Consider the following 27717-nt stretch of genomic DNA (forward strand, 5'->3'; position numbering starts at 1 on the left):
AGACCAGGAAATGTGCAAGGTATAGGAACTTGATATTTTGGGGGCATTCTGTTGAGTGGGTGAAGTGAGGGATTTGGTCTTGATGTCTGGCTCCCTCTGTCTCTTATCTGCAAAGCTCAAAGTTAAAAAGAACCCACAGAAAATACATTGGGAGGGCAACTGCTGGATCTGGGCTGGGCCCTTCCCCTTATTCTGTGAGATGCTAACAGCCAGGCTGTACACCTGGGTGGGGGCCCAGAAAATGTGAGCTGGCAAAGGGTATAGAGAACAGTGTTCTTAAGTGCCAAGAAGGATTGAACTTTTCGTATGTGATTGTAATGAAAAGCTGATGAATATGTTAGAGGAATGGATGAGTGGTTTTATGTAGTCTTAACCCAGTAGTGTAGTTTCTTCCTTGTTCTTTATCCTTTTCAGAACACTGGGAGAGTGCATGCAGGGCTCTCCACTGATCTCCCTCAGTGCTCCTTCTGTGGTCCTGATGCCAGGTGTCCTTTCTTGGAGACTCAGCCTGCTATCTTCTTTGGTGGCTACACCACTCATTCCCTTGGTGTTTTCTACTTCCTTGCCTTCAGCTTGCTTAAGACTGGGAAGGGAGTTAGGTGGTGTCGCCAGCTTTTCATTTTCTCACTGTCCACCCCACTAAACTAGATTAGCTGTAGGTGTAAATTGGGAGGGCAAATGTTGGATCTGGACTGGTCCCTTGCCCACATAATTAGGTCCCTGGCTATATGTTCCCATAGCACCCTATAGTTCCTCTTTCAGAATAATCAATTCCCTTGTAATTACTCAGTTTGTGTCCTGCATGACTACAGACTTGCTGGAGGTAGGGACTGTTTGTCTTGGACTTTGCTGTCAGCCCTTAGCACAATGTCTGGTACATAGTATGTTCTCAAATATTTATTGTTAGAATAAATGCATTAACTCAATACGTCCTTCATTTCAGAAACTGATTGCTAACTACCATGGGAAAATAAAGTAAATATGGGGATGGAAAAAATTCTAAAATTAGTTTCTGCTCTGCTTCTGGCTCCACGTTAGTGTGGGAGCCCCTACAAGCTGGACCTCCTTCCAGGCTGGCCCCACCTTTACTCTACAGTGGTCTCTTCAGTCTGAAGATACCACCAAGGTACAGCCAGGAGTGAAACTTCCAGCATAGGTGACTGCAGTTCCCTTAGCCTCTGCCCTGCCCACGTATCAATAAATTTGGGCTATTTCTTCAGATACGAATTTTCTCAAGAAATTCTCTCCCTTCGTGGTATGGGTCATATCACTGGTAGTTAACCTTTCAGTGAAATAACTTTTTCTTCCTAATGACCTGAAAAGCTTCTGCACCTCTGCCTCTCATTTCTCATGTGAAGTCAGCAAACTGAATTCCTCAATTTGAGCTCCAAGAAGGTGGGGTTTTTGTCTGTTTTCTACGCTGTAATACTTCCAGCGCCCAGAAGCATACCTAGCACACATTTGTTCGGAGTGAATACTCATGCACTTCACACCCTGCTTAGAGATGACAAACTTTGGCCAGGACACCTGTCCACCCACTTCTCGGAATTCAGCCTCTCAGGATTTAGGTAGGTCAAAGTAAAAAACAAAAAACTTTCCAGCACCCACAGGTGAGGATATTATGCAAAACACGTCGCTTGTCTTGAGATAAGTTTCGTTTGGAGGGGAAAGTACATTTCTCCAGAGACGAATCAAAGCGTGCTTTTGCGTCGAGTGCCCTGCTTCCGCCTTCCGGGTTAAACGGGACACCGGACTTAACACAGAAGGAGGGCAAGCGGCGGAGCCGAGGGCGGGCGGCGGCGGGATACCAGCTTCACCCGCCTCTTTCCATTCCTACGCAGACGGGTGGGGCCCACATCTGCGTAAGAATGGGAAGGGGCCGGAAGGGGCCGGGCCGCAGGCGCCCAGACTTCCGGCACTCAGCCGGGCTGCCCTGCGGGTAGTTCTAACGCGAGGCGCGCGAGTGGACTGGGTGACGTCAAGGAAGGCGGGGGACGTGTTGGGCATGCGCAATAGATCGACTTCGCCCACCCTGGCCCCGCCGGCAGTAAAGGACCTGACCACGCGGGTGGGATTTCCAGTTTTGTGGCAGAGGGCGGGCGCCTAGCGGCTTTCTTGGCAGCGGGCAGGAAACTGGCAGGAGTTCCTGAGCCTGAACGTGCAGCGGAAGTAGAAGAACGTATGTATGTGTGAGAGAGACCTCTGCCTCATTTAACAAATTACGATACTATGCTCAGGAAACGGTGTAGGGGTTGAGGTGAGCCCATCGTCCGAGGGTCCGTGGATGTCCACTAGTAGGGGAAGGCGGGACCAGCAGAAGTTAAAGTACAACCCTCTTGCAATTCTACCCGATTTCATTTATTTACTTTTCTGTCTCAGGGTGAGATGGTTGGTAGTCCACATTCTAGTGTATATTAGTTTAATCAGATTGCTATTCTTACAACTATTGGCGGGAAGCGAAGGGGGAGTTGGCAGTGAAGAGAGTGCATTTGGAACCTAGAACTCCATCTCAGAGGGCAGTTTTAGGTGAAATGCTCAGAATTTTGCCAAAAACTCCCCTGCTTCCTTTCTGCCCCAAACTCCTTAACGTTTGAATCAGAGAAAATAAATTACAACAGGTAAAATTCAGCCAGAGAAAATATAAATCTAGGCGTAGGCTAGAAAGACACATGAATTTGGGACTAATGGAGGCCAAGTCAACCAAAAAATCAGATAGCATTGTTGACCCCATCTTGTCTGGGCTGGGTTAGCATTCCAAAGCAGAGGGAGGGGAAAATGGCCTCTGGAAGATGCTGTAAGACTTAAGGGAAAGTTGTTGGCAGGTTTCCTGGTATGTCACTAGCTGGTGTTAATAATTCACTGCTACTGCTTTGATTTTAGGCCCTTCTTCAAGTGTCTGGAGCTCAGAGATGCAGCCCAGGGGAGGGAAATGTGACTAGTTGAGGAGGCCATGCTTACTGTTGCTGCCAGGTCCCATGTCAGCACCAAGTCCTCAGCTGCTGGTGGCAGCTGCTCAGCAGACCCTGGGCATGGGAAAGAGACGAGGCCCACCCCGAGCTGTCTGCCTTCATCTAGCCGGAGAGGTGCTGGCTGTGGCCAGGGGACTGAAGCCAGCTCTGCTCTATGATTGCAACTGTGCAGGGGCAGCGGAGCTCCAGAGCTATCTGGAGGAGCTGCAGGGCCTGGGCTTCCCGGCCCAGGGACTTCACATCCTTGAGATTGGAGAAAACAGCCTGATTGTCCTTCCGGAGCAGGTGTGTCGGCACTTGGAGCAGGTGCTGCTTGGTACCATAGTCTTTGTGGATGTTTCCAGCTCTCAACTTCACCCTTCCATCTGCTCCCTGGACCAGCTTCAGGACTTAAAGGCCCTCGTGGCTGAGATCATCACACATTTGCAGGGGCCACGGAGGAACCAATCCCTGGCAGTCTCCTGCAGCAGGCTCCGTTCCTCAGACTGGAATCTCTGTACTGTGTTTGGGATCCTCCTGGGCTATCCTGTCCCCTATACTTTTCACATGAACCAGGGAGGTGACAACTGCTTAGCCCAGACTCCACTACGGGTGTTCACTGCCCGGATCTCATGGCTACGTGGTCAACCACCAGTCTTGCTCTATTCCTTTAGTGTCCCAGAGAGCTTGTTCCCATCCTTGAGGAACATTCTAAACACTTGGGAGAAGGACCTTAGAACTCGATGTAGGACTCAGAATGACTTCGCTGACCTCAGCATCTCCTCTGAGATAGTCACACTGCCGGCTGTGGCCCTCTGACTTTAACTCTTTTCCTGTGTAGAAGGAGCTCGGTAAATGATCAGCTCTAGGTCAGAGATGGCACATAGGAATCATCTCAAGTGCCAATTCCAAGCATCTCGGGGACCTAGGGAAGAATGCTGTAATAAATTTGCCGTTTTTATGCTGAACTGGACTAGGGAGAGTAGACCAGGATGCTTCAGGAATAAACAGAGTTCTTTGGAACAGAGGCCATCAGGTGAAGTTTGTTTATTTTTACAGCAGGTTAAAAAAATGAGAGTCAGAAATCTCAGTTGAGTTGGAAAAACCCACACATTAAAGTACCCAGACCTGAGTTTTTTTTTTTTTTTTTTTTTTCGGTGTGCGGGCCTCTCACTGTTGTGGCCTCTCCCGTTGCGGAGCACAGGCTCCGGACGCGCAGGCTCAGCAGCCATGGCTCACGGGCCCAGCCACTCCGCGGCATGTGGGATCTTCCCGGAGCGGGACACGAACCCGTGTCCCCTGCATCAGCAGGCGGACTCTCAACCACTGCGCCACCAGGGAAGCCCCAGACCTGAGATTTTTACTGAATTTCTTGCTTCTGATTTTCACCCAAGGCAGCTGTCACCAGTTATTCAGAGCTTCAGGCTGTCCTTATTGGCCAGGAACACTGCCACTGCTATAGCAATCAGTGCCATCAGCATCAGAAGCCATCGGCCACATTGCCTTTGTGAGGAGGGAGGGGGAGAGAAGAGAAAGAGGCCATGGGTTGGTCAGAGAAGATGCAGGCAAAAATAATCTTCCTTCTTCCCATTCTAGCCCAGTGGAAAATCTTGGGTTGGTGGAGGAGAAAAAGCTTTTTATATCTCTGTCTCTCTCACTTTGCCACCTCCCTCGGGATAAAACCACTTTCCAGTGGTCACTGGCCCAGCGAACCACAGCTAGCGGGGGCCAGGTACTTCAATACTGATATGAATAATCAAAAGTGGAAAATAACTCAGCGAAATTGTATTCTGTTTATATTCCTTTTCTCGTCACTCTGTCCTTGCCACAATACTCATAATAGACTAAAAGAACACCGTTTCATACTTCAGCTAGTAGTAAGTTTTTCCCTTCAGGCTCAGGCTTTCCATGAAAATTGGGCTTGGAGGCATGAGCCAGTGTTTCTTTACATGGTTGCTATACTCTCAGTACAGTATAAACCAAGCTGAACGGGGCCGGCTGGTCAGATGTTGGCAGGGGCTGAACAATTTTATGGGCAAGATTTGGCTAAAGGAGGAATCGTCCCACGATCACCTAGGGCTGTATGGGAGGATAGACCCTCTTACTCTGGGAGGCAGCTGCTGGCTCTGGTTCAGCTCTTCTTGACAATGCTGCAGCTTACGCAGGCAGGAGAGATACTCATCACTGAGGTTGTCTAATTCTGAATGCAGTTCTTTGCACTGTGTGGGGGCGGGGGGGGGGCGTTGCGGGAGAACACCACCAAGGTCATCAAGACAGTTCTGTCAGGGACAGAGCCCAGGTAGGGGAGAGGACCCTGTGTAAGTTGCCCTGTCATTCATTTGGAATTTTTACCTCCATCCTCCCTTCCCAGCTTTTCTCAGAGCTTTCAGTTTGCCTTCTGACTGTCTCACCTAGTTTGTTTGTAATGTGTTTATTTAAATGATTGATTATAATGCATATTATTATATATTACACATGTGTGACAGTTGTATGTGCCAGTGCTTTGTAAATGGAGACACACAAAAATGAAGTTCCTATAGCACACACAACCTGGAAGAGATCTTAGTGCAAGTCTCTTTGCTGGGAACTAGTTGCATGTGAACACTTCAGGAGCTACGTATTTCTGTGAGTATGGAAGATAGGAAGAGATAGGAAGAGTTTTGTTATTTAAAAGACACTGTATAAAGTTTTAAGATGCTCAATGTAGGACAAAGTTTGAGGAGTTAATGTGTTTGTTAAATGTGTTTGAGTTTAGGTTGACTTTCTGAAAAGTAACTCTTTAGTAAAACCTTGAATAAGGGTTGGTATAAACAAGAGAAAAGATTGACAAGTTAACCCGAAAGCAAAGATGTTTTATTCAGGCCTAAATGAATACCTGCAGGCACCCAATCACAACTTAAGCTCAGAAATGCCTGTTGTCTGGCTGCCTCCCAGCAGTTTCCCTGTCACTGTAGGATGAGCCCCTTACTATCGGAGGTCACCATCTCACCTCCTTTTCCTTGGCCAGGAGCTGCAAAGTTTTCTTTTGGAGCTGGTCTCTGAAATCCCAGTCCTTCTCCTTCCCTGGACCACTTCGTTATGGGAGGGCTTTGGACTCCACCCAGGCAAAGCCTGATCTAAAAAATCAGCCAGATTCGCAGTGAAAGTGAGGCCCATACCTCTGAGGAATGGTCCCTACACACTGAGAGAAGCCCTAAGCGGGAGGGAATAAGGAAGGGCCTGTCCCTGGCCAGACCGTGTGGATTGCAATTCTCTGATTTTTAAAGAACATCCATTGGGATCCTGCCCAGACTGGACAGAGAGTGGGAATTTGAGCCCCTTGAGGGCAAGGTTGGCATTTTACTTTTGTCTGTATCTCTAGTCCTGTCTAAAGCCAGATACTTTTAGAAAATACTCATTACTTTAGTTTCTTTGGTTGCGTGGCACATCTTTTAGACTGGGAGGTTTGCTGGATGCTTCAGTATAACTCCATTTTCCTTCTGTCCTTGTTTCAAAATGATGAGATGAGAATGGCAGTCATATAACTCATCTTCATGTAGTTAAAGATGGTTTTTCAGCCACCTGGCAGTCTGCATCGTGGTGAAGAGAGCCCTGGCCTGGGAGTCAGAAATTCTGGATTGTGGTCATAGCTGTGTCCTTAATTTGTATGACCACAGACCTTCATTTACCTTCATTTTCTTATCCATCCTATGTGGGCATAATAATTCCTTCTTTATATTCTACCCAGTGATTGTGATGACAAAACAGAGGGCCATGTGCAGTGGATAAATGAGGAGCTTTCGCCCCTCCAGATGTATGATGAATTCTTCTCAGGAAGCTAAGGCAGCAGACTTGAGGACTGAGAGTGAGGTGACTGTTCCATGTGACGTGGTTTCTACGTGGGGAGCTGGATGTGGTTTGGAAAGTTAAGGGTAAAAATTAACATAAAATCCTGAGTTCAGAATCAATTTATTGAAATATTCAATGCAGACATATGTTTTCAGAGGGAGTAGGAATCCTTTTCACAGTTTATATACCTCTCAGGATAGGAGGCTAACTAAACTATTCTCAGAGCCAGTGATGAGTCCTTAAAATGGCCCTCTAGCTCCCTGACCTAATAGACTCCCAGAACTGGGTGGGACTCCAAGAGGTCATGTAGTCCATCCCTCTGTCTCTAGGCGGACAGGGAAAGGGCAATATCTTAGAATTTGTGGAAATAAATTTGCTGACCTTTCTTTGTTAAGAGTTTCTCCTGTTCTTGAAGCTGTAAGGATTGATTCTGAAGCAGACCTGTTGGAAAACACAAGGAACTTTTCTGTGCCAGCATATTTACTGCGAAGAGTATCTTTTCAGAACTTTGCTTAGAACCTTAATGATTGTGTTCCCATCTGTGGTTGGTTGAATTGTGTCTCCCCCACCTGCCCCCCACAAATTCATATGTCAAAGCCCTAACCCCCAGTACTTCAGAAATGTGACCCTATTTGGAGATAGGTTCTTTGCAGAGGTAATCAAGTTAAAATAGGACATTAGAATGGGCCCTAACCTAATATGACTGACGTCCTTATAAGAAGGGGAAATTTGGACACAGACGTGGATGGATGGAAGACGTGTGAAGAGATGGACAAGACAGCCATCTCCAAAACAAGGAAAGCGGTCTAGAACAGATCCTTCCCCCAGAGCCCTCAGAAGAACCAACCCTGCCTGACACCTTGATTTTGGACTTCCAGCCTCTAGCACTATGAGAATGTAAATGTCTGTTCTTTAAGTCACCCAGTTTGTGGTGCTGTGTTTTGAACACACCATCCTTATGTCTTTTCCTACTATGTACATTTAAGTCTCTGCTTAAATGTTACCCTAGAAGAAAGACTTCCCCAGATGACCCTGTGTAAAATAGCAACTATTTTCTCTTTAACCTGCTTTATTTTTTTCTCTGTAGCCGTTATTAATACCTGCCACATATTTGTTCACAGAAACTCCGTAGTCCACTGTAGTGTTTCCTTAGAATGTAAGCTTTGTTAGGGAAGAAACTGTGCCAGGTCTGTTCATTACTGTATCCCCAGTGAGTATCTAGGGTGTCTGGCACTTGGTAGGGGCTCAATAAATATGTATTGAATAAATAAAGGCATGATTTTGAAGTGACTTGCCCATTCAGCTCCTGCTGTGTAGGAGCCCGGCTTCTGCTGGTGTTCTTTTCCCCTTAGCCCTGTGGCTGCCTTGCTGTTTTCATATTCATTGCTGTTTGCATGAAACTTCTCTGTCAGGGTGTCAGAGGTTAAGGTGTGAGCTATTAATTGAATCAGGTTCTCCAGCTTTTCAGAAATTGCCTGCTTTTCTTCTGAGACGTCCCTTTTCTTCTTTGGCCTCAACATGTAATTTTGAAGTGGACTGAGGCATATGTGGTGTGAGCTTATTTTCTGAACCATTCCTAGTGACAGGTCTATGTGACATATGTACATAATAAATTAGAATATATAAAATAAGAAATACCTTAGAAAACTCAACACGTTTTGAAATCTGCAGTTCTGGGGGAAATGCAGGTGGTTGTCAGAGAACATGGCGGAGAAAAGTAGAAACAAAAAAACCCAGAGGCTAATGTGGAACTTGTGAAGAGCTGTAAATGACCTCACTGCAGAAGAAGAGGGTCTGAAAATGCAGAGGTAGAGGATATGCCAAGGACCAGGCTCCCCATCCCTCCTTTGGGTGCCTATCGTGGGGCAGGAGCCCCAAGAATACCAAAAAGCCACCTGTGCTACTTTCAGAATCTGGAAAAGGGACTTACTCTGCAACTGCTGTACTTTGGTCACCAGGGCAAGTTTCTCCTCCTCTGACCTCTTTAGTTGATCTGAAAATGAAATAATGCAAACCAAAATAGACGAACCTAAGACTTAATGAGCTCACCCCTGAGGCTGGAAATTAGTAACAGATGCTGTCTTGCCCATGGCATCTGACAAGTGTCCAGTGGAAGTTGCTCTTTCTTCTGCTTGTCCCAGTTTGGAAGAGGTGAACCAGAACCCGACTACCTGGGATTTCATCTGCATCAACAGTGGGCTGAATTAAGGGTTATATGTGCACATAATTTGGTCCTCTCTCAGCTGACAGAGGCTGTGACTGGGAAACCTTCACTATGCCTTGTGTTTCAACTGACCTTTCCCTTTAAATTAGGAATGCGCCCTTGACACGTGACTGCTGTGTTCTGGCTTAGAGGAATGGGCTGGATACTTTCAGTCTTGGATGATTAAAACAGCCTTGACTTTTTCTCAAAGTCAAATGAAATCGCCAAGTCAACCAAAAGAACAAGTGAAAGACTGAAGCCTTTCCACCCAGCTTCCTTTCTCTGGGCTCCTTCAGCCAGAGGCCTCCAAGGAGAAGGGTACCTTGTAGGTGCTGGGTATCCGAGCTGCACAGGTCTCTGTCCCGCTGCAGGCGTTCAGTCTTGGTCTGCAGCTCCTGGCGCTCGTTCTCCAGAAGCCTTAGGGCCTGGTTCATCTGTAAGTCTCTACTGTCTGCTCCCTGGAAGGAGGAGGAGGGGTGGACACAAGCAGGTCAGTGCTAGGGTGGAGGTGGGGGGCAGATCCCAAGGAAGAGGAAAACTGTAGAAAACTGTGGAATTTTAGAGCTGGAAGGAGGCTTAGGGAAATGGAAAAATAGGAAAAGTTTTTAAATTCTTTGCTTTGCTCTATTCCTGACGCTTACAGCAAACAGTGCATTAGATTTTTGATGTTCACAAGGGATACATTTGGGTAAATGCCCAAATTAAGGAATACTGAATCATCACTTTTCTAGATGTCTTCACTTTGTCTTTACTTCTCATTCTCACGCTATCCGGGGTGGCGGGGGGAGGCGGGGTGGGCGGGGAGGAGGCGGGTAGGATCATTTTTCACAATGGATTAAGGTTAAAAAGAAAAGGGCCTTCAGGAGGGTTGCCTTGTAGGTGATTCGAGGAAGAGAACAGTGGGTGAGATGTGGCTGCGGTGCAGCGCCCAGCGAGGTTCCCTCCTGTGATACGACGACTCACTTGCTGTTACTTATCAAATGGGCTTTTTTTTTTAAAAAAAAAAAAAAAAGAATTTTAATGTCCTTTGAGAAATTCTTTGCCTTTTAAAATAAAAAATTAAAGAACAATATAAGAATAATTTGTACATAAGAATATAAAAAGTGAGAAGCAAAAAAAGCGAGAAGCAAATTCTAAGGTTTCTGTTTTTTAGTAGATTTGAAAGGAAATCTATAGATAAATCTTTTTTGCGGTACGCGGGCCTCTCCTGTCGCGGAGCACAGGCTCGGGACGCGCAGGCTCAGCGGCCATGGCTCATGGGCCTAGCCGCTCCGCGGCATGTGGGATCTTCCCAGACCAGGGCACGAACCTGTGTCCCCTGCATCGGCAGGCGGACTCTCAACCACTGCGCCACCAGGGAAGCTCAACCTTAAATGTTTTTAACCTCCATTCCTCTGTCTGATCGGTTCTTCCTTTTTCTACATTTGGAACATTAATTCTTCAAAAACAAATGTGATGTCTATGAGTACAAACTGCTCGAGGTAATAAGGGAATTACACATGTCTTTTTAATGACTTTGAACTAGAGTTGCACTCTTCTTCATTGCTAATAGGATATTGTATATAAAACTCAAACACATTGATATCTGGACCACCATCCCCCCAACAAATTCTTTACAATCACTCAAAATGTTCCCCTTTCTCCCTGCTCACCTTAGAGCCACACATTAAGGTTTAGGTTGTTAAAAAACATAACAAATCAAACAAAAACAACTTTCACACTTAATTGATCTTATTTCTAGAACTGGCACACACTAGGATTCTCAGATCCCAGCTTCAGTAAAAGTATAAAGAGACACTTTTGAGGTGGGTCCTCAACATTCCAAACCAAGTAAGTAAAATCTGCGAAAAACAATAGCTAATATCTATTGAGAGCTTATATGTGCGAGGCATTGTGCTAAGTGCTTTGCATGGATTTCCTCACCTAATCCTCACAACAATCCTATGGTAGAGGTACCATTATTATCCTCATTTTACCGATGTGGAAACTGAGGCTTAGGAGGTTAGCTAACTTCTCCAAGGTAAACACGGATTGGAAATGATGGAACCCTTGAGAATGCCAAGGGTCTACTGTAATGGCTTAAAAACACATTGGCAAGATGTGTTAGTTGATACTCAAACTGTAAGTAAACTGGTGACGTTTATTCTGCCCCAATAGTGGGCATTTCTGAACTGGATGCCCTGCTGGGATGGGGTGCAGAGAGTGGGTTGGGGCATGACAGTAGGCTGATGACTATTCCAGCCCAGCCCTTTGCATTCGGATGATGTCATTTCAATGAACACTTAGGTCATTTGCATGAGCAGTGCAGACATCCTTGCTAAACTCAAAATTAGCTTTGGGTCCCCCTGCCCAGCGACAGCTTCTCTCATCACTGCTGTCAACACCTCCCTCCCCTAAACCCTGCCTTCCCTCCCCACCTCCCTACTCCCAGGGCCTGGTACCTGCAGTTTGGACTGAAGCACGTGGAGCTGGCTCTCCAGCTCCCTGTGCTGGGTCCCCAGGGTCCTCCAGTCCTCCTTCAGAGCCTCGTACTGGCTCTTCCACTCTTCACACTTCTGCTTGGCCAGAGCCAGGGACCGCTGAGGGAGATCAGAGGAGAGGGTGGTGCCTTGGGGGTTCCAGGAGGTCGTGCAGCTGGCTCCCTTGCCACCCAGACTGCCCCAGGGTTTCCAGCCCCAAGGATTACGGAGCGTCCCCACACCTGTGTGCTCTGCAGCTGCTGTTCTGCACTCATTTTCTCCTCCAGCACTTTCTGCAGTGACTCCTTGGCCTTCTGCTCATAGCTGTTTTTCTGGTCTTCCATCTCTAATAGCACCTTATTCATTCCCCAAGGAGTGTATTTCTGTAAATTTGAGGCAATTCAACAAATACACATTGAGCTACTGTGTGCTAAAGCCTGAGCAGGGATACAGAAATGAAAAGAAATTGGTCCTTGCCCACAGGGCAGAGATGTCAGTAATCTGGTGGACCTTCTTCCAGGCTGGAGGCAGGCAGGGAGAGTCCCTCAGGTGATGTTGAGAGGTGAGTGGGGATAAAAAACTGCCCTGGGCATGCTGGGCATTCTCCCCTAGGCCTTCCACAGGCACTTGAAATCCAACATTTCCAAAGGGAAATCATCTTTCTAAACCTGCTCCTATCTCAGTGACCAGCATCACCACCCACCAAGTCTCCCAAACCCTAAACCAGGGAATCACCCTTGATTTCTCTCTCACCTTCTTCAAGGAATCAGTTCAACATCAAGCTTTGTCAAGGCAATGCCTTTAACAGCTCGTACCTGTATCCTCTATCCCTACTGCCACCTCCTTAGTTCAGACCCCAGTAATACTATTATATGGATTATATCGAGACTATATATTATCTTCATGCCTTGCCTCCCTTCAAACCCTTTTCAGTCCTGCAGCTAGAGGGTTCTTTCTAAAACTTAAATCTGATCACGTCACAACCTGCTTAAATCTCTCAGTGGTTCTCAGTGTTCTAAGAATCAGGTCCAAACTCCTTGGCATGGTTTCTACTTACAAGCCCAGACTTTCATCTCATCCTGCCTCCACGCAAGCTGAACTGCTTGTAGGTCCCCTAAGCACTGTGCTTTTCAGCCTCTGCCTTTGCCCATAAAGCTTCTTCTACTTAGAGTATCGTGACCCACACTTCTCACCTGGTTAACTTCTGCCCATGTTCAAGATTCAGCCCTAGAATCATAAATTCTGATAAACTTGGCCAACCATACCTACCCCCCGACTCTTTATGGATTAGGTAGTTTTACTGGTGTTCACATAGTATCTATATTTCTAATCTATTGACTCATCTGTCTCCTTTAAGGGACTGTAAGCTCCTTTGAGGCAGGGAGCATTTTTAAAAAAATAAAATTATTTTTGTAGGCTTGGGGATCTGAACAATATTCAGTAAAGTCAAGTTTTAAAAATTAATACATTTGTATTTTTAGAATTTCTCCTGGCTTCAAGATCAAAAAGAAAAAGACACGAGCAGCTTTGCAAATTCACTGGGGGTCTTGCCCTTCCAGTGCTTTTCATTTTTATGCCCTGTGATTTTTGGGAAAGCAGGAGTCTTTTACTATCAATTCTGGGTTACCCAACTGGGTAAGAGATAGTCTAGATAATGCAAATTTAGAGTTCAATATCAAATCATTTCCATTTAGCTTTGGAGTCATCTGAAAGTTTGGATTTAAATGTTGAGTGGGTCTTATGTTCTTGGAATTGTCATTAGAAACCAGATACAGGAGTTACTGGTTGAGATCATACATGGTTATGTCCAGGTTATTGGACTTAACCATGCTGGTCACTGACCAGCTTTATCCCCCATTGAAAACGAGTAGACTGGCATTCTGGATTATATGTCAGTCTCTTATGAGCTTGGTTGGCATTACTGAAAAAATAAAAGTTGTGGATCCGCAAACCCATAGACTATATAGACTATGTTCCCCTGCAAAATTCTAACTACATGGCCACCTTATCTTCCTAACATCAAGTGGGAGCAGTCTGGCCGGTTCATCTCGTTCTCTTGACTTATCTCCCCGCCTGTCAGAAATCTATCACTTCTCGAGTGTGAAAACTGACTTTTTTCTATCTCATATAATCCAAGATCAGGCCAATCAAGAGATTACCGGAGCTGGATAACAATGCCACAGAAAGCCAGGAGTCACAGTCTTTTACTTTCTCCCAGGGATTGCTGCTAGATAAAAGTTGCCCATGGCATGAAAATCATTTTGCGAGACTTCATTGTAATATCCAACTCATCTGTTCAAATATTCGGGCCTGTGAAGTTCTATCCAGGTGAGCTGAATCTTTACCAAGGGCCTCTCCCTCCGTTTCCAGGTATTCTCAAGGTTCCCCTGGAGCTGGCAAAGCGCTTAGTGCTGGGCTTCCTTTCCTAGGGTACAAAGTGAAGGACACCAGGAGAAAGGGAGAGGGGGATGGAGATAGTGTTTTGGTGAATTGGAGACCAAAGTGAAAATGGTAAAGGCCAGAACTGGGTGAGTAGGGATGGGTGCATTAATCTCTAGCAGGTGATGTTTCTAGAGAGTAAGCTTGACGTTCAAGCATTCTCTCCCGTAATTCTAGATTCCTGGGCTAGAACTGTCCTCCGGAATGCTTACCTGGGTACAGGTGTACAGCTGGTTTTCCAAAGATCTCAGTTTGCCCTTCAATTTGTCTTCATTAAGCTGGCCCTGGAGCAAATGGGATGAGTTAGCCAGAACACAGCTTGGGCCAGAATACAGCATGCAAAGAGTTTTGTTCCGCATTTCCAGCCTACTGCCTAGAATAAACAGTGTTTGTGGAATTGAGCTCTTTCAGGAGGTAGAGAGAGGGAGAGATGACAGATGTTTGGAAAGAAAAGGATCTTTTCCTCTTTCTCTGTAATAGGAGAAGGAAGAATCAGACTGGCCCCCAAAGTCTTCTGTGTACCTTGAGGTTTTGTATCAAATGGCTCAGGGTATCATAGCAGGGGCCCATTTGAAGGAAAGCTTCTAAGCTCTCCTTTTCTTCTTTCATTACCTCTCTCCCCTGTCTGTCCAGGCACTTATATACTCCACACCTCCTCCCAGTCTAGTACATGGCCCTTTACCTCTAAAGGCCAATAGGACTAAAGGGGTCTCCCCTCCCAGGGGGAACATACATCCCTCCCTTACCCCCTGTTATGGGCTGAATTATGTCCCCCTAACCTCCCCACAACATTCATACGTTGACCTCCTAATCCCCAGTACCTCAGAAGGTGACCGTATTTGGAGATAAGTTCTTTAAAGAGATAATTGAGGTCCTTAGGGTGGGCCCTAATCCAATATGACTGGTGTGCTCATAAGAAGAGGAGATTTGAACATCAGGATATGCAGAGGGAAGACCATATGAGGACACAGGGAGGAGAAAGCCATCTGCAAGCCACGGAGAGAGGCCTCAGAAGAAACCAACCGTGTCAACACCTTGTTCTCACACTTCTAGCCTTCAGAACTGTGAGAAAATACATTTCTATTGGTGAAGCCACCCAGTCTGTGGTACTTTGTTATAGCAGCCCTAGCAAACGAATACAGTCCCCTCCCTGCCCTACACACACACACACACACACACACACACACACACACACACACACGACTCAAGATGAGAAATTCTTTAAGAAAGCAGGAAAGGGAGGAGGGATATTAGAGCAGGGTGTGTATGCGTGCGTGGTAGTGACGGTGGTGGTGAGAGGACCTCCCAGAGAGCCACACGCTATTTATTCACGATCTGGGTCTGTCTAGTGGCATTTTGGACATTCCAAGAGGGACGTAAATCTCAAGGGCGGGGGTGGCGAAAGGCAGGCAGGAAGGCCCGTTATCTGTTTCTCAGTTTTGCAGTATTTCTGCTGAGCAGCCGACAGCTTCCTTGCTGCCTTATTCTTTCCTCCACGTGTAGACATCTTCCTTTTTCCCAGGTAGGGGTTTTGTCCCTCCAGTCCTGAGTCTGATTTAAGGTCGTGTGTGTGAGGGGGTGAGGGTGGGGAGGTACCGTGGATGAGAGCCAGTTTCCCAGAGAAAAGGCCATGGGTCTCTTTAGCAGTAACCGGTTCTCATATCCTTTCGCTGGCTTTTCCAACCAGGCCCCGTGGGACGCTTGTGAGGTCTAGAAATTACATTTCTCCTCAGGCCTGAGACGCCACCGTCCCTCTCCGTCGGGAGACGGCTTGGACAAGGCTTGGACGTTTCCAACCCTTACAACGTTTCTGGTCTGTAATGACCAGAGGGCAGAGGAGCCTCTGTTTTTTTTGTTCGTTTTGTTTTTATTTTTTTCGGTACGCGGGCCTCTCACTGTTGTGGCCTCTCCCGTTGCGGAGCACAGGCTCCGGACGCGCAGGCTCAGCGGCCATGCCTCACGGGCCCAGCCGCTCCGCGGCACGAGCCTGTGTCCCCTGCACCGGCAGGCGGACTCTCAACCACTGCGCCACCAGGGAAGCCCGAGCCTCTGTTCTGAGGTCTGTCCCCCTCACTGAGTTTCAGGGCACCTGGGAGAGGCAGGAAGTGGTATCTCACAGCTCCTGTTTTGATCTTGTTTGGCCGATTCTTCTAACCCTGGGAGCCAGGGTGCACCTCCACCCTTTTTCCTTCCTGTATTCCTCAGCGGGGCCTTGCAAAAGCAAAAGGCTTTGCCAAAAATAATTTTTCAAAGTGCCTCCTGCTATTAACGTTTTTCATAATGTCTGGTGTGAGAGCCGAGAGTCAGGATTTGGCGTCTACAATAACCACAGGGCTTTGGGACAGATAGAACAGATGGAAAAGACTTCCACTGTTCTGGGCTCCGGAGTAACTGGGAAAAGCTACTCCCCTGCATGGCCTGTTCATTCTTAATCCACAGGTCCTGAAATCAACTCCCTCCACCTGTATCGCAGCTCCGGGTTCAGAGAGTCTGACTGTGTATTTTCCTTTGCCTAAATTCTTACTTTGCAGGATGCAATGAAACCCACTAAGTTTGACAGTTTATCTTGTGGTAGTTTCAGAAGAAAACAAACAAGCCCAAGGCAATATTCTTACAGTTCCCTCAGTCTCCTACCCTTTCTGGGTAGCTCCCTTCTCCTTCCTTAGTATGGTTTCTATCCAGTATTTTTGCCTCTTCCAACTGTTTTTGTGTTTTAGCCACTCCCCAGATTACTTTTCCATTCATGTTGTAATAGAAGACAATTCAGTTAGCCCCTTCAGTGGAGACGAAGGGCCACCCAAGTCTGGGGCTTGAAAACATCTCTGATCCACAGCTCCGCCTGCCCAGACTCCCTAAGGCAGGCAGGGAAGTTACGGCCAAGTTGTTGCAAATGGGGCATGTGGTTTCCTGGTCTGAGCCCCAGCTCTCCCCACATGAAGCCCAGTGGTACAGTATGAGGAAAGGAGCACTTTTTACAGGCCAATTGTGGAACTTTTTTGGCAGTAGCATCCCAGGAACCCAGGGTTCAGAGAGCATAGTACCCCCGCTTGTAAAAGGGAGCAAGGTGGAGGCCATACACACCCGGTCTGAGGGCTTCAGCTCCTGCCTCTGCTTGGCTTTCCCCTGCCTCTGATCTGCTCTCCAGAAACACCACCGCCTCACTGCAGAAGCACCAGCCCACTTATCTCTCTGCTCTACTAGAGGTTGCTTAGGGCCTGCAGCCAATCCCCCACTGCGCTGTCATCTTAAGATCTCATTTCCACTTTGCAGAACTTAAAACCCATGTGTGCCCTGCTCTGGGTTTGTATTGCCCCATACTGAGGGCTTGCTTTCTCTACTGCCCGAACTGTTTCTGCTCTGAAGCTTGCAGCCAGTCAGGAGTCTCTGCTGTGCCCCAGGGCCTGTCACATCCAAAAGGCCCAAAGTCAGCTTGAAGGTGGAGGCAACAGAGGGAGCTGATCTCTGGTGTTCTAATAGAGTTTGTGGTGAGCTTCTCTGCATGTGCAGTTGGAGATTCAAATTATGGAGGCCAAATGGAAAAAAAATAAAGGCCTGAACTTGGCTGAATATCGGAGTCCCTGTTCTGGCCACATTCTTCCACTTACTTTTCCCAAGTACGGCAGTCTGGGACTGTCTTTTCATTGAAGTTGAGCTTTCCAAGGAAGGGGTAGGGGGTTGAATTGTCTTGTTTTGGGGGAAGCAAGAGCTGTTAACTGAAAAAACCTGAGACTATTTTTCTTAAAAACAGGAAGCTGAGGGGTTTGTGGGGAGGAAGAAGACAAAAAGGGTGAATATTAGGGGGTGGGGGGAGAAGGGAGGGAGAAAACCACAGCTGGAGGAACTCCTGCCCCCCGCAGGAGCATGGAGCTAAACCACCCTCAGAGTCTACCTTGGAAATGTCTCTTAATAAATCCTCCCCATTCCCACCACGCTGGCTGTAATTCAAGTTCTGATTGTGTCTTACCTGCAGTGTTGCAAGAACTTTCACCACCCCTACACCCACTGGTAGCCAGGGTCCTCATTGTTGTCAGAGAACCTTTTATAAGGTTTATAAAACACAGATCTGATCAATCGCTTTCAACTCAGTTCTACAGCTATCTTTTTCATTTCATTTAATTAATTAATTTATTTCTTGGCCACGCCGCACAGCACGTGGGATCTTTCTTCCCCGACTAGGGATCGAACCCGCACCCCCGGCATTGGCAGCGTGGAGTCTTAACCGCTGGACTGCCAAGGAAGTCCCACCACAGCTATCTTAGTACACGTGCTGCCAAGCGAGTGCAACTCCACGGCTACTGGACAAGCTCCTTCTCAGGATGGGCTGGACACTGCTAAGCGTAGGGCTTTAAACCTGAGGAAAATGTGGTCCCACTGCTCCCCTGCTTATTGCCTGCGGCAGTGTTTCTCAAACTGGGGTGGCATGCATTCTCATGAGATATATATATATATATATATATATACTTTTCCTTTAAGAGGGAATCTATAACTATTAAGTTTGAGATACCCTATTCAACAGAAAAAGTTTAAGCGCCATAATTCTAGAGACCTATCGGAGGCCCTTTCGGTCTTATCTTTGGAGCTACTCTGACACAGTCCCTTCATTTCCATCACACTCTGCTATACCCTATGCTTTGTTACACCTAGGCCTGTAATCATTCTGATTCCTTTACTGTAAGCACCCTTTTCCTTTTTCCTTCTTCTTACCCTTCATCATTCCTGCTTCTGTACTGGTAAACTCCTATTCAATCCTTCCAGACCCCGCTAAAGTGGTCCGTTTCCTTTGGAGTCTACCCTATACCACCTCAGGCAGAAGAATTGCTCCCTTCTCTTTTCTCTGTGTCACTTTGTAGAAAGTGCTGTTACAGCTTTAGCACACTGCAGTAGAGTTATTTATGACCTGTCTGTCTCTTCCTGGCTGCTACTGGAACTCCTAAAGACAAAGGACCCTACCTCTGTCCCTGTAGCACCCAAGCCAGCACATAGTTGGAACTTATCAGATGTCTGTTGAATAAACGAATGAGACAATCTCAGTTTAGTTCAGCACCGGAAACCACCTGGCAGGCACAGCTGTCTGTCTCAGGCTCCTACTCAGCTATGAAAACAACTTCCTTAACCAGCAGGAGCCCTGAACATAAACACCTAAATCCGGATACAGTGACCGACGCGAAGAGGGAGGGCTGAGCCTAGGAGTCTCTTCGACATCACTGCAAACTTCTTAGTTTTGTCCCACGTCCTCCCATCCCATCTCTCTGTCTAAGCACAGCCATCTACGTGGTAAGGTCAGATGTTCACGGAGGCTGGGAGGTTGTGTGTTCTCTCTGTGCACCCGGGGCTTTCTGCTCCAGTCGCATCAAACTGCTTATGCTCTCTGAACATTAAAGTCTAGGGGTTTCGATGTGGGGTCCAAGGACCCCTGGGAATCCAGGATCTGCAAGGTCTTCCCTTTTCCAACTACATATCTGTGTGAGGCTGGATTTTCCTCATATGCTTCAACCAAAACAATGTATTAACAACAGACTGAATGCAGACGCAAATACGAGAATCTAGCTGTCTTCCGTTCAGACATTAAAAAGATTTGCCAGCTCGGTGCTTTGCGACCACCTAGAGGGGTGGGATAAGGAGGGAGGGAGGAGGACGCAAGAGGGAGGGGATATGGGGATATATATATGCATATAGCTGATTCACTTTGTTATACAGCAGAAAATAACACAACACTGTAATTATACTCCAATAAAGATGTTAAAAAAACCCAAAAAACAAAACCAAACAAAAATTTGAAAAAGCATAAAACAATGCCACTCCTCTCACTATTTTTTTAAAAAAATATATACTTATTTTTCACAAAAATATATAATTTAGGTTCACATGTAATCTATTTACTATTGTTATTTTAAAATTAATACATATTTTAAGATAACTTTTTTCATTTCAAAGTGGTAAATATAAAAAGTTCTTTGGATTTTAATAATTTTTTTTAAAGAGTATAAAGGGGTCTTGAGATTAAAAAGCTGGAGACCCATTGCATTAGCGTATATCATGCCTCTGGTTCTTTGCCTATGCTGTATCCCCTGCCCAGAATATAGTTCTTGTTTCCACATTTGCCTGGAAAATACTAATATAACTATAAATATTTCCCTGGTTCTCCCCTTCTGTGGAGTCGTTCATTCCTCCTTGTATTCTACTATATCCTCAAAACATTTATTTCTCACATCTCTGCATTGTTTAGGCTTCTGTCTCCCTGACCCGCAGCCTCTCTAAAAGCAGGAACCCTGTCTAATTAATCTCATTTCCAGTGCTCAGTGTAGAGAACATGACTTATGAATATTTGTTGAATGAATGGACTAAAATCAGGAGGTCTGAATTTTAGTTCCAATTCTGCCTCTAACTAGAAGTGTGAATGTGGACTAGTCACCTGACCTCTCTGACACTCAGTTTCCTCATTGGCAAAATGAGAAAATTAGCTAATCTCCAAGGTCCCTTCCCGCTTTGACATTCACGTCTGGGCTGACTAGTAGGTGTAGGATGACTTGGAATTAATATTGGTGTGAATCCCATATGAAAATAGTTGCATTTATCACAGTCAGTAATATTAACTGAATTGGGACCGTCCTTTCTTTCTTCCAACAAATTAAAAAATGGAAACTCTTGCCTCTCTTGGTTCTGGGTCTTCCCTGGGGGTGTCCTCAGCTGACCACCCTGGACTGAGCCAAGCTCAATACTGTGACATGTTTGACCTTTAGGTCTTAGCACCATCCCCCACCTTCAGCCTCTTCAGTAGCAAAAAAGCCCCTTCTCTTGCTGGGATGGTATGGAAAGAAGAATGAGATAGGCACACATAGAAATCCATGAGCTTTGTTCAAGCAAAGGTTTCCCTTACCTTCCAAGAGCTGTCAGAGGCCCGAATCAGGGCAGACAGTAGGTCTTGGAGAATCACCATTTTCTGTTTTAGAACCAGCTCCCTCTGTAGGGCCTCCTGGGGGGCAAAATGCAAGAGGGTAAGATTAAGTTGGAGGAGAAGGGAGCAGATGGATGGAGGAGCTGCAGGGAGAATTCACATGTTACTTACTTTGAGGTACTCAGAAAGCTGGATGATTTCCTAGAGAGAAAGAAAAAGGTATTTAAGAAGATCGTAGGTTCCCTGAAATCCTAGAACATGGAACCCGAGCCAGGATTGGCTTGTGCTGAGTAAACTTTCTTCCTTGACTCAGGGTCCCTCCAGGCCCCCATGTCTATGCTCATCTAGGAAGAGGGTACCCCTCCATCCCAGCTGAGTTTACCATGGAATTCCAGAATGTCAGAGCTTGGAGGAGATTAGATGCCACCTGATTCAACACCTTCACCATGAGGATTTTCTTACCTTATCTAGAACTGCAACTCCATAACTGGAAGAGAAGAAAAAAACAAAAAAATAAAAAACAAAAATGACAATGGATCAAAGAAATAAGAGTGTCAGGAGGCAGTTGTATTGATTCCTTCTCTGATCTCTTCTGAAGAGCCAATGGGGAAGGGGGGGGGAAGGCCTTCCTTTTTCTTAATTAAGGTGGACGTGGAAGTTCCTTGTGCTCCTCTCCACATTCTGGGGGAGGGTTCAGGTAAAACCTTAGGAGAGAGGAATGGATGGGCTGTGAAGGAGTTGAGGTCAGGAACATGAGAGGTACTCACTTGGTTTGCTGACTGGCATCATGCTTAATTGTTGGCTGTGTTTCTTCTGCCTTTGTCTGAGTGCCTGAGGGATAGGGATAAGGTGATTCAGAACCCATGGGAGAGGCAGTGAGGGAAGTGGGGAGGGATAGGGACTCTCCACTGCCAGCGAGTGGAAATGCCTCGGCCCAGTGAGTGAGGAAGGCCCTGCTCTTACCATGGTGGTGTTTGGGTGGCTTCTTGATGGGAGGGTCCTGTGGTGGAAGGCCCCCAGCCTGGGAGGGGAGGTGGTCAGCCGGATCCCTCCAGGAGCCTGAGGGAGGCTGGTGTTGGGTTGCAAAGACCTCGGAGCTGGTCCCTGACACCTGGAAAGCAAATGCGGGATGCTGAGAGCATCTTAGAACAGGATTCTCCAGCTGACTGCAGAAAGATGAGCCAGTGATCAAGTTTCAGGTCCAGAAAACCAAAGGAACCCATTCAAGGCTTCAAAGCTACAAGGTTATCCCTGCTCCTGCCCTTTCTTGTCCTGGCTGGTGGGATCGGTCCTCCTCAGTTCAGGCAAATGGGGAGCTGGGCTTGTCTCCAATTACTCTCTCTAGAGTCCCTGATCCCGGAAAGAGAACCGGTCTGAGGTGGGAGTGAGGGGATCTGGGATCAGGTCCTGCCTTTTCTTGGTCTCAGTCTCCTGGCTGTATAATGAGGAGCTTGGAGTAGATGGTGTCCAAGGTGCCTTCCTATTCTAGAGGTGGTTTCCTTCCTCTTAGTAACAGCTGGACTATTGTTGAGGTTTTGTGTGAAGAGAAGGTAAATTAGGCAGCTGTAGGGAGGAACGTAGCAGCAGTTGTCACAATTTTGCTTGCTATTTTTATATTTTCTTCTTACAAACTAAAAAAATTTATGTTTGTAACATAACACTAAAAGGCTAAGAAATGCATGTGGCAGCTAATCCTGCAGACTAACTCTATCTCAAGAAACCTTAAATAACTGATAGGCTCAGGAAGAGTTCTTTAGGTAACTGTGTTTTCTGTTCTATTTCTCCTTAAAATTATTTTTTCAACCGAAAGCACGTAGAAACCTTCTTGCCTTAGAAAGTACACAGTTGGTTTTATTTTACAGCTGGGCTCGAGGATCATTTTTCTGAACAGCACCTCCTGTTGTGGATAACACATGCACTGGTTAAGAAGGCCCAACAGAGCACCTACTCTGGGGACAGTACAATACCAGTTACTTCCAGGGAGTCCGGAGGACCCATCCCTGCTGTCCACATGCTCACAATGTGGATAGGAAGACACAGATGGTTTGCTGGCTGAGCTCATTTCAACGTACCCTGGCTTTTGCCAGCACTGCTCCTTCCCAGGGCGGACTAATGGGCCCTCTAAAAGTTATACAATCTTAGAGGATTTATAACCTCATAAAAACCACAGAGAGCAGAGGTGGCCTGGAGAAGCTAGGGAAGCTAGGGCTTCCTGGGCCAGATGCGGCCTTAGGTGAACGATACTGGAATTGGGATGGCCCAAGAGGAAGAGAGAAGGTGGGTGATGCAGCAGCCTTACAGAAGAATAGAGATGAGAAATGTGTGTGTGTGTGTGTGTGTGTGTGTGTGTGTGTGTGTGTGTGTGTGATTTGAGGGAGACATTAAGAAGATTGGTCTGTGTCCCTGGCCTACAGTAAGCATTCATTGAATGTTGAATGACGGATGAATGAATGCTGTAGGAGATATGTCTAGATAGACTGAATTTGAACTAATACTAGGAATTAGCTATGGAATTGTTTTTAAATTATTCTTTTCTCTCCTAAAAGGCAAGTGCAAAGTAAAAAAATAGCTAAACAAAAAACACCCCCAAAACACAACAACAAAGATATCTGTTGAGTAAGTGGCTAAGGGAGACTTTATGATGACTGAGGAAGGACGGACTTCATTTAAATCACTTCTTAGTGACCTTGAGCCCACCCACCTGTCTTGGTGCTGCACCCCATCCCCTCCAGAGCACTGTGTCCCTCAACATGGCCCACCTGCTGTCTGGGGGAAGAAATCCTGTTGGCCCAAGACAAGGGCTCCTTGAGGTCGGTCGCCTGGCCTTGCCTCCTGGAGGGACCTGGCTCCCCGGCCTGCGGGCTCTGTGCCTCGCCTTTCTCTTCCACCTTCAGGTTCCTCCGTCTGAAAAACTGCTGTTGTCGTGCCCTCTGGAGATGTTCCCTCTGCTGGGTCCTCAGCACCTTCCCCACCTGGCGGCAAGTGGTCACATTGGGGCGGCAGCGGCGGCTCTCACGGGTCTCTTGCCGGCGCTCGTACTTGGTCTCGTAGCTCTCAGCCCACCGGGCCAAGCCAGAGGCAGGCCTAGGGTCTGGGCTGATCATGATGGCCTCCCGAGCACCTGTTGTGCTTGGCTTCCAGTTCCTGGAATAGCTGCCCGGATCTGCCAAGTGCCAACAGGGAGGCGAAGAGGAGGGGTCAGGAGATGGGCCGAAAAATGGCCATCTTCCTGGACGAGGGGGCAGAAATAGCACAGCGTCCCATATGTGTGGGTTGACAACTGAAGAGGGGATGATGTCACACGGGAACTCAGGACATCTGGATTCAGCCTCTAGACTAATTTCTGCTCTTCTCTGGCCTGCGTCTCCCCTTCTGCAAAAGTGGCGAGATTCCTCTGCTGCCACTTCTTCCTTGACCAAACGTCTCACCCTGCCTCCAAGTTAGGGGAACGTGAGAAATAATTGATAAAAATCACTAAAAGCGTCTAGCCTTCTGGAGGGCAGATGGGGCTGTGTTCCTTTTCCAGGGACTTCTAAAGAACCAGTTAAATTGGCTCCCTGATCCCCAATCTAAAAGGAAAGCCAGAATCTTCACTGCTCTCTTGGCCCAGTTGTTACTCACATAGGTGAGCAACTTTTCTCAAGGCCTGGAGGGATAGCCAAACCCCTCGACGTGCTACCAGTCCTATGACCAGCACTCACTGTCCTCTGTTTAGCCTTTAGCAGCTATCTTGCCAGCCTGGTCCAGGGCATGGTTCGGGAGGGACACCCCACGCTATTGCCTACAGTCATGGAGCCCTGACCTCGGTCCCTTGGCACTCCACTCCTGGCCCAGGACTGGGCTCTGACTCTGAGGTACAGGACAACCCAGATCCGTACTGGCTGATTACTTGCCACTTGCCCATCACGGGCCAAAACTCATTTCATACTGAGCTTTCAGCTCAGTATCTCTTCAAGTGGCAGGTTCCATTTTTTTAGCATCACCTCCCTGTTAGGGCTAAGTATGGTGCCGAGTCTGCTTTCCTCAGCCCAGACACAGATTGCGCCATTGAAACCAGCAACGATGTGGATTATACGTAAATAAGGCTATTGCCAAGAAAAAGGAAACCAAAGCGAACAAACAAAAACAGTAACCAAAAGTCCCCAGGGAACCAGGCTTGGAGTAGAGACCACACTTGCTGCCCCTCCACATGGCCTCACCTGCTACTCACATAACCCCACCCTCACCCCTTCTGCCTTCTCCGTGCCCTTCTCTCTCTTTCCTACGCTCCCTCACCTACCTTCTGCAAATTTGTTCATTCTCCCAGAACCCTCTGGTAGCTTGGCTGAGTTGGGGCTGGACATGGCTAAGCTGGATTCTGAGCACTGGAAATTCTGGTCCCTGGGGTCAGCCCAGAGACTGAAGAAGGGAGGGGGACTTCCTCTTACAGTTGCCGCCTCTCTCTGTCCCACAGCCTCACTACCCACTGCCCTGGGAATCTAGTTCCCGGGGAGGTCAGTGAAGGGATTTCTCAGCTTCACCAACCAGGAGGCATTTGCTGGCACTGGCCCTTCGGGTTTATTTATAGTCAAACAGACTCGACAGGTAGCAGCCTCTCCGCTCTTTCATTGGAGATCCTTGCTCCTCCTGGATCAGTCTGGAATTCTCTGCAGGATTCTTGCTCTCTCTTTCTCTCTCTGGTCATACGACTCCTTCCGGGGGCTCGTGGGTGGGGTCGTATCACACCCTGAGAGGGGGTCTTACACAGTCAGACCCTGTTCGCTCTCCAATGCCTGACTCTCCAGGCTTGGAGGGGCATCTCCTGGCCTTGGGCAGTGCTGACCCCAAGCAGAACTGTTAGGTTGTCAATGCTTGTCCGCTCGTCTCATCCCTGGGTGCCTCTCCCCTTTCTTTAGGCTTTTCTCCTCACTCCTACTCTGTAGGGTCCCCTCACTTCTCACCTGCCACTTTCTTTGTTTAAAAACTTAGGAAAGGATCTGAGAGGCCCATTCATATTAAATTATGAAGGACTGGGTGTGCAGGTAAACTCCACTTTCAGAATCTATACTTGTGGTGTCCTAAGCCATAGGCCCTAGTGATTCTGCCGTAAATGGGGGAGGCGGGGTGTCCCGACCCTGGACTCAGACTGTGTGGACTCCTGTCCTGGCCCTGTCATCTACTACCCACGTGCTTTTGAACAAGCTATTAACTGTCTCTATGTCTCTGTCTCCTCATTTATAAAGTGGGAACCTACCTCCTAAGGTTATGAGGATTAAAGAGAAAATGCACGTCAAGCATCTGGGACATAGCACACAATAAATGTTAGCTTTTTATAATAATATGATTATTATCACTCCTGTCCTACTGATCTTGGATATTGAAGACTCAGTGCGATAAGACAAACGCCCCGAGCTAACCTAGCACTCCAGGACCAAGAATGCCTCATCCTCCAACTCCCTTGGCCCCTTTCTCTTTGAAGGGGCACTGTCTACCCCACGGAGGCGATGCTGGTCCCTAGTTGAAATCATATTTACTGTTGCTCTGTTCCTCTGACTTCTGGGTGTAGGCTACAGGGAGAAAGGACTACTCTGTGGTCTGGATACAACTGCCATTTCAGTTAGGCCTGGCAGAAAGGCAAAGAAGAGAGGACTGCCTCTTTCCCACCTTTAAAATGTGGGGCGCTAGGTCCCCTCCCTGTTTGGTTCCAGGTAATCCCTCAGGCTTCGTAGACGAGGCAGATCCCTTGATTGTGGAGAATCCTCCTGCCTCCTGCTGTGAAGAAGAGAGGGCTGTCTGGGAGAGATAAGTGTGTGGGCTCTGTCTACACTAGTTCACTGAAACGCATGGCTGCCCTGCTCTGTTTCCGGGGTGGGGGGGTGCAGACGTTAGCCCTTGCTACCCAAGCTGGGAGTTGCAGTGGGAAAGTCTCCTCAGAGATGTGAGCGTTCTCAGGCCCCCAGGCTCTCACACTGGGTAGGATTTGGTGTGGCACACCTGGGTAGAATCATACCCAGCTCTCCGGGAGGTCTTGGCTATTCTGATTTGCTTAAACACAAGAAGTCATGTGGACGGCTGACTGACAGAGATGGGCTATAGAAGAAAATGGAACGGGTCCCCGTGTGCTTCAAAGAAAGGTCACTGGGCCACTGCCCAGGCCGCACTTGGTGGCATGACAGGGCCCAGCTGGAGCTCTGGGAAAGGGTGGTATTGGCTGGGGGAGACTGTCCTCACTGCTCCAGGGGGAGATCAGGGCGCTGCCCTCACCTGACAGTGCTTTGTTGCTGCCTTTCCCGGTCTTTGCTCCTAATTCCCTGCTGTGTGTGTGATAAATGGCCTCCCGCATGAATGAACGGTCTGGCCTTCCTAGCCAAGAGCTCTCAGAGTGAGGTAGGAGAGAAGGGCCTGCACGCAAGCTGCTGGGCAGGCAGCTTGGTGCTATGGGGTCCCTGCTGTGAAGGGAGCGGTAAAATGTACCTCCCGTCACTGGGGAGCCTGAACCCTTAGTCATCTGACTCGCTGCTAATCTGACCTTATGGAAGCAGCAGAGAGGGATGGAAGCTGTGCCTCTGGAGACCAACGTGGGACACTTTCCTGTTTACCCAACCCCCAACACTCAAACTACAACATCCACTCCAGTGTCTCCCCCTTCAGACCAGGGAAGCTGGCAGACAGAGCCTCTTTTGCCCCCCCAGAATCGGAGGTCCCCAACCTGGACACAAAAGCCTCCTCCTAAGTTACCTTGGGTCCCAGGCTCCAACCCAAGCAGCTCAGGAAAGCATCCCAGCTCCTGGGCAGATCTCGGCTCTGGTCTCTGATGGGGCAAGCTCTCGATCCATGGCTCTGGGCCCCCTTAGCATTTCCCTTCTTGGTACTGTCTTTCTTTTTGCACAGCAGCCTTGCTGAAACAGGAAACCACAATACTTGCTCACCCCAGTTCCTCTCTCTTCCTCTCTGGTGCGATCTGAG

At 47.6% G+C, this 27717-nt stretch overlaps 2 protein-coding genes across 4 annotated transcripts; one reads left to right on the forward strand and one right to left on the reverse strand.

Moving 5' to 3' along the window:
* The first annotated feature begins 1736 nt into the window (after nt 1-1736).
* On the forward strand, nt 1737-4080 carry C2H1orf74 (chromosome 2 C1orf74 homolog). 3 transcript variants are annotated; one of them, XM_067729089.1, is made up of 2 exons: nt 1737-2257; nt 2881-4080. In XM_067729089.1, the coding sequence occupies exon 2, from the start codon at nt 2976-2978 to the stop codon at nt 3765-3767; it is 792 nt and encodes a 263-aa protein (XP_067585190.1). In that variant the 5' UTR covers nt 1737-2257; nt 2881-2975; the 3' UTR covers nt 3768-4080. The 3 variants fall into 3 exon arrangements, with proteins under 3 accessions (XP_067585190.1, XP_067585189.1, XP_067585188.1); XM_067729088.1 differs by having other exon boundaries at nt 1738-2183; XM_067729087.1 differs by having other exon boundaries at nt 1879-2179.
* On the reverse strand, nt 4075-27717 carry TRAF3IP3 (TRAF3 interacting protein 3). Its single transcript, XM_067729090.1, is given in 17 exon segments — nt 4075-4451; nt 5046-5167; nt 5938-6020; nt 6023-6064; nt 7158-7217; nt 8707-8769; nt 9302-9437; nt 11421-11558; nt 11681-11821; nt 14090-14161; nt 20755-20850; nt 20944-20973; nt 21235-21259; nt 21540-21603; nt 21736-21883; nt 23532-23935; nt 27490-27717. Coding segments are annotated over 16 exon segments (1656 nt in total). The 5' UTR covers nt 23877-23935; nt 27490-27717; the 3' UTR covers nt 4075-4360.

This window comes from Pseudorca crassidens, chromosome 2 (genome assembly GCF_039906515.1).
Source record: "Pseudorca crassidens isolate mPseCra1 chromosome 2, mPseCra1.hap1, whole genome shotgun sequence".
In the NCBI taxonomy this organism is placed as follows: domain Eukaryota; kingdom Metazoa; phylum Chordata; class Mammalia; order Artiodactyla; family Delphinidae; genus Pseudorca; species Pseudorca crassidens.

What these genes read in the sequence shown, in the direction of transcription:
- C2H1orf74 (XM_067729089.1), top strand. Translation starts at nt 2,976, where the DNA reads ATGTCAGCACCAAGTCCTCAGCTGCTGGTGGCAGCTGCTCAGCAGACC.